The 6,643-nt window shown below is 39.0% G+C and overlaps 1 protein-coding gene and 1 non-coding gene across 2 annotated transcripts in view; one reads left to right on the top strand and one right to left on the bottom strand.

The window, feature by feature from the left end:
* The window catches only part of ADGRE3 (adhesion G protein-coupled receptor E3), a 48,858-nt gene that overhangs the window by 32,035 nt on the left and 10,180 nt on the right, over positions 1–6,643 (bottom strand). Inside the window, exons 4-5 of the mRNA XM_023517992.1 lie at positions 6,022–6,177; positions 5,599–5,630 (exon numbers count right to left, since the gene is read on the bottom strand). Of these exons, the coding sequence (XP_023373760.1) occupies positions 5,599–5,630; positions 6,022–6,177 (188 nt within the window). The remainder of the gene's footprint in view (positions 1–5,598; positions 5,631–6,021; positions 6,178–6,643) is intronic.
* LOC111727863 lies at positions 3,579–3,740 on the top strand. Its single transcript, XR_002775309.1, has one exon. It is a non-coding gene; the product is annotated as a U1 spliceosomal RNA (small nuclear RNA).

Here is a 6,643-nt window from a genome sequence, read left to right as displayed (position 1 = left end):
ATTATACTATAAATTGATAGTGATTAAAACAGCATGGTACTGGCACAAAAATAGAGAGGTAGATGTATGGAACAGAATAGAGAGCCAATAGATGAATCCAGCTACTTACCGGTACCTGATCTTTGACAAGCCAATTAAAAACATTGAGTGGGGAAATTTTCTGAATTCTCATGGCTATAAGAAAAACACCTTTGTTACACTCCCTAACAATAGGATATATCAACTCTGATTTGCAACCCAGCTCACTATAATTCTGATTAGAAAGAATATTGGCCTTATAAATGTTCTTTTCTGATAAGTAACTGCAGATTTTAAGCCAGTTTTATTCAGCTTATATGGGCTGTGCACAAATTGCATTTGTGCTGAGTTCACCTTTTGTCATCAAGAGCCAAATTACATGTCATTTTAATGCAAAAACCCTGCCCATAAGTGAACATGGGATGTATGTCACATTACCTATTGTACATGTGCTCAACTCCCCTCATAAGCATGTATAGAGTCTCCCTAAACCTGCTGAATATCTGTGACTCTGCCTATTTGGTCCACATCAGAGACTATCTCTTCCTAGTTTGGAAACTGTTATCATCAACAAAGCTTTTCTTTCTACTATTTAGCCATCCTGGTGGTCTTTTGGACAACTTTAATAAGCTCCCTAGGGGGTTTCTGGGAACATGAACGTACTGGACAGTAAGTTCCATCAGAAAGGGGAGTTTGTCTTGTTCACTCTGTTTTCCAGCACCTACAGCAGTCGTTGGCAAATAGTGTGTTCCATAAATGTTTATGGGCTGAATGAGTCGTCTGAAGAGGAAAATGCTATACCAACAAAGAGTTATAAAATGCAGAGTGGTATTTAGAAAGTATTGGAGAGACATTCAAAAATGGGGTTCAAATAAACTTTTTAAAAAGTGCAGGTCTTTCATCCAATGAGCCTTCCTGGAAATTCTGAGCTGAGTTTCCTAGTTTAGGAGCAGCCTCCAACCCTCTTCCCTGATACATACAATATTATATATCTCTTTCTTCTAATCACAGCTAAAGTCTTCTTGGCTTAAACTCATTTTTACAGAAAAGACACTGAAGTATTTTCCCTTCAGCATTGCTATTGTTGTTCTGATCCAGGACAATGACTTGGCATCTATCTTGTTTTTGACAATGAAATTTTTTTTTTATTGAAGTGAAATGCACATAACATAAAACTTATTTTAAAGAGGATAATGCAGTGACATTTATACTCTCACAATGTTGGACAACCACTCGCTCTCTGAAACATTCCAAAATGTTTTCATCACCCCCAAAGAAAACCCTACATCCATCATCAGTCACTCCCCATTCCCCTGCCTTCAGCCCCCGGGAACCACAGATTTCTATCTCCATGGATTTGCCTATTCTGGATACATCATGTAAAAGGAATCATGCAATTTGTGGTCTCTAGTGTCTGGTTTCTTTCACTCAGCATGATGTATTCAAGCTTCATCCACATTGCAAGTATGTGTGAGGACTTTATTCCTTCTTGTGGTGAATAATATTTCATTGTATAGATATAGCCCATTTTATTTATCCATTCATCTATTGATAGTTTTTTTTTTTGAGACAGAGTCTCACTATGTTGCCCTTGGTAGAGTGCTGTGCCATCACAGCTCACAGCAACCTCAAACTCTTGGGCTTAAGCGAGTCTCTTGCCTCAGCCTCCCCACAGCTGGGACTACAGGCACCCACCACAATGCCCAGCTGTTTTTTTGTTATTGTTGTCATTGTTGTTTTAGCAGGCCCTGGCCAGTTTCAAACCCACCAGCCCTGGGGCACGTGGCTGGCACCTTAACCACTGAGCTATGGGCGCTGAGCTTATTGATAGATATTTATGTTGTTCCCACATTTTGACTATTGTGAATAGTGCTTCTATGTATATATATACGTGCACAAACGTTTGTTTGAGACCCTGATTTCAATTCTTTTGGATATGCACCCAGGGGTGAAATTTTTGGGTCATGTGGTAATTCTATATTTAACTTTGTTGAGGAAGCTGGTAATATAATTTTATAATGAAATGTTCTTGTGGTTACATGATTACTCATTTGTTCATTGCTTCAGTTAATATTCCTTGAAGTCCTAACATGAGCTTGGTCTTATTTCTATCTTTAAGATGCTTACAGTCTAGGGGGGTGATTATGTGACATTATTATAGGTCATAAAAATGTTGTCAGTCTACTGCAGACAATGATGGATACTACGGATGTAATAGGTACTTCTGTCCAGGCACTGCTTTAAGTACTTCACACATATTATTTCATTTAATCTTCCCATCCATCCAAGTAGGTGGGAACCATTATTACTTCATTTCACAGGTAAGTAAATCACTTCTTGGAGAGTGTATGATAGTTGATTTTGTATGTCTACTTGACTGAGCCATGGGGTGCCCAGATATTTGGTCAAGCATTAAACTGGATGGGTCTATAAGGTGTTTCTAGATTAAATTAACATTTGAATCCATAGAAAGAGTCAAGCAGATTGCCTGCTCTGATGTGGGTGGGTTGCATTTAATCCATTGGGGGCCTGAATAGAACAAAAAGACTGACCAAAAGGGAATTCCTCCTGCCTGACTGCCTTGATCTGGGACATTACTTTTGACCTTTGGATTCAAATAGAAACTTTAGAGTTAAAAATTTTTTTTTTTAGACAGGCTCTCATTCTGTCACTCAGGCTGGAGTGCAGTGGTGTCATCATAACTGACTTTAACCTCAAATTCCTGGGCTCAAGTGATCCTCCTATCTTAGCCTCCAGAATAGTTGGGATCACAGGTGTATTATACCATGTCCAGATAATACAGGGTCTTCCTATGTTCTTTAGGCTGGTCTTAGCTCCTGACCTTAAGTGACCCTCTTACCTCAGTCTCCCAAAGTGCCTAGATTTACAGGCATGAGGCATCATGCTCAGCTAAAACTTTGGATCTTTAAAAATTTTAAGCCTGCTGGCCTTTGTGCTGAAATTACACCACTGGCTCTCATCTCTAGCTTGATAACCACAGGTTAGCTTTCATAATCACAGAAACCAATTCCTTATAATATTTATCTATTCACATACTATTGATTTGATTTTTGTAGTGCTGGCATTTTAACTCCTGTCTATTTATCTCCCCACCATGGAAACATGGGAGAGGGGCTCTTAACTCAGATGAAAGGGCTCAGGGAGGGCTTCCAGTAGGACATGACACCTGAATTTAGTCTTGAGTAAAGAAGAGTGGAAGATAGCCCTCTAGCTGAAAAATTGGGAAAGAGAGTTTCAGGGAGAGAGAATAGTGTGGAGGCCTGGAGTGTGGGAAGACAAGGTATGAACAGTCCAGCTGGAGTGAAGGTGGGAAAGTGTAGAGAGGATTCTAGTAGTAGAATGGGACCAGCCCATTCATTCTACTAGACATTATGTTCTTAGAGGCATGGATCATTCTCTTACTAAATTCATAGTTGGGGCCAGACATGGTGGCTCATGCCTGTAACACTAGCACTCTGGGAGGCTGAGGCAGGTGGATTGCTTAAACTCAGGAGTTTGAGACCAGCCTGAGCAAGTGTGAGACTCTATTTCTACTAAAAAAACTAACCTGGCAGGGGGGATACCATTATCACTAAGGTGGTTTTCCTAGAGTAAAGCTTATCCATTGCACTCAGGATGTGCTGACCCTTGTGATTTCCCCACATGTGGGAAACTCAACTGTGTAATTTGTGGTATGGGGACTACATTTGCACTTTCCCCTGAAGAAAAAAAAAAAAAAGAAAAACTAGTGGACATCATGGCGGATGCCTGTAATCTTAACTACTCGAGAGGGTGAGGCAGGAGGATCACTTGAGCCCAGGAGGTTGCGGAGAGCTATGATGATGTCACATCACTCAAACTCAGGGTGACCGAGTGAGACTCTGTCTAAAATAAAATTCAAAATTGGTTTATAGACATTAAATGATTACTACCTGACAGGTGCTTTCTTGGTCTCTCTCTTGCTCTTTTAACTTTAGTACAATCCATTTTCCCTTCTCTCTTTTAATAATTAAATGAATTCTACAAATTTTATCTGGGCCATGCTGCTCGGCTATAGAGCACACTGTCTCAGCCTCCCTTGCATCTAGCTTGGACCATGATATGTATAACTTCTGGGTTTTCACTTTATGATGTGTCCCCAAGATATTATTAGCATATCATAGAGTGAATAGACGCATCCCATCTCTCTCCCAGGCTCCTGTCCTCAACCTCCATTATAGACAACTTGTTCTGGAGTGGGCGGTAAAGCAACAACAAAAAGAGATTTCGAATTGTTAATGGCCTCATGGAGCAGAATCCCTCCATCAACCTGGACAGTTCACCTCTGGATTTTTGACTCAGAGAGTAATAAAGATCCAGGTTGTTTGTAGTGCTTATGTTTCATTATTTTTTCTTTATTCTTTTGTAACATTATATTTCCATTATGTGCTCATTATAAACATTTAAAACAAAACTGAGTCAAACATATAAGTCTCCTCTCAGCTCACATCTGTTGATGTACTACTCATTTTTTTCACTTAATAAAATATTTCAGACCCTACATTTAGTTCTGGTGTATTCCTTTTAATAGCTGCATAGTATTCCAAAGTAATTTTTTTCATCCATCTCCCTTATTGGGAGACAATTATTTTGTAATTTTTTTCATTGTTTCAAATAATGCTTCAATAAATACTTTTTAAGAAATCTCTCTGTATCCTCACTCTCTCTGTACCCTATATATACAGTAAACCTGCATAGTTGACCATCTCCTTACAATGTCTACCTCCTTAAGTTGACCTAATTTTCAACTTCATTGTGTGTGTGATTTGACACACACAACATGTACTCAACAGAAATTCCCTATGTTGACCACCTCTATATGTTGACTAGTTTGTTATAGTCCCTTGGGTGGTAAACTTACAGAGGTTCTACTGTATTTTAAAGATCTATCTATACCATTGGATGTATTTTGGTCTGTTTGTTGCAGAAGCTCAGCATATACCCTAATATACTCTCTTAATCTGTCTTGGTCTGGGATAGACCCCTGTTTTAGAAGACAGTATACACACACATGCACAATCATCCATACATATAAACACACACACTCCCTTTATCTATATCATCTATATCTATCTATATCTATATCTCTACATATATATCTCTATATCTATATCTATATACAGGACCACCTGTGTATTCCCAGATCTGGGTATACTTGAGTCCCACACTAGCTCCTTCAAAATTCAGGTATAGGAAAAGTTGGTCTTCCCTATGTGTGGGTTTAGCATCTTGTGAATATTTTTGAGCTATGTTTGGTTGAAAAAAATCTGAGTATAAGCAGACCTCTACAGTTCAAACTCATTTGTTCAAGCGTCAACTATAGTGACATACATAGTGATATACTCAATGATATATAGTGATATATAACTATATATACACTATAATTATACATAATATGGAAATATACAAATGTTACGTAGTAATATCATATATCTTTATGTAAAATATATATACCCTACCTTAAATCCACCACCACTTGCTGATTTGGGGCTTTGTAAGTATTGTTACCTGGCTAGGTTCTGGGGATCAGTTTTTACTCACCTCTTTCTTGCCTTTGTTTGAAGGCGTGACATCTGCAAAAGATATGAGGGAGTTATTATTGGAATTGAGAGTGACCAGGTAGAGGGGCAGTCAGTTAAGGTGGGCAGCTTTGCGCCTAGTACAGTGGTTCTCAACCTGTGGGTCATGACCTCTTTGGTCTGTATTAAAGGTTCGTGGCATTAGGAAGGTTGAGAACCACTGATCTAGAAGGTTGGAACTCATATTCTTTATGTTTACTGACATGGTTACTTGTGGTTACCCATAAGTATGGGTCCCTTATGACGTAGAGCAGTGGTTTTGAACCAGTGGTGATTTTGTCCTGCAGGCAACATTTGGCAATGTCTGGAGACAAGAATGTCTTTTCTAGTGTTAGACTCAATAGAAAATGAGGAAGGGAGGCAAGAGAAGCAAGAATTTTCTTACTCTGACATGTGTTCTCACTGGAACTTTTGAATTCTACATCCCCAGAAAGAAGCTTATATCCAGGGACACAGCGGCAGTAGAAACTTCCTTCAACATTCTGACATTCACCATTTGGTCCACAGTATATACTAAAGGGTGGTTTACATTCATTAATATCTGGAACACAAAGGAGAAATTTGGTCATCCATCCAACAAAGATTTACTAAGACATGTCTGGAAGTTGTGCTCTTTTCCCCAGAGCCTGTTCTGGTTTTCCAAGATAAATCAGCTTAGGTAATGGTCATTTTTGTTTTTTTCTTTCCTTATTGACTTTGATTGGGTTCTCCAGAAACCAGACACTGAGACAAGAATTTAAGAGCATATACTTGGGAGGTGATACTAAAAAAACCTGGAAGGAAGTGGTGAAATGAAACAGGGAAGGGAAAATAAAGGGAGTTCCCCCTTTGGCAACTGGGGCGTAATTGCTCTGAGGACTTCTGAGAGGCAATGTAGAGCACACACTTCACCATGATCCCACCTGAGGAGTGAGGGATCTGGAGTATTTATACACTAACTCCTGTGACTTATTGGTGGAAGGCTGTGCAGACTTTTTTTTTTTTTTTTGTGAACATGTAATAGGTTT

Source organism: Otolemur garnettii, unplaced genomic scaffold (genome assembly GCF_000181295.1).
Source record: "Otolemur garnettii isolate 467f Iridium unplaced genomic scaffold, OtoGar3 scaffold00127, whole genome shotgun sequence".
NCBI lineage: Eukaryota > Metazoa > Chordata > Mammalia > Primates > Galagidae > Otolemur > Otolemur garnettii.
The sequence above is the reverse complement of the archived record's forward strand: the minus strand, read 5'-3'. Positions and strand labels throughout refer to the sequence as shown.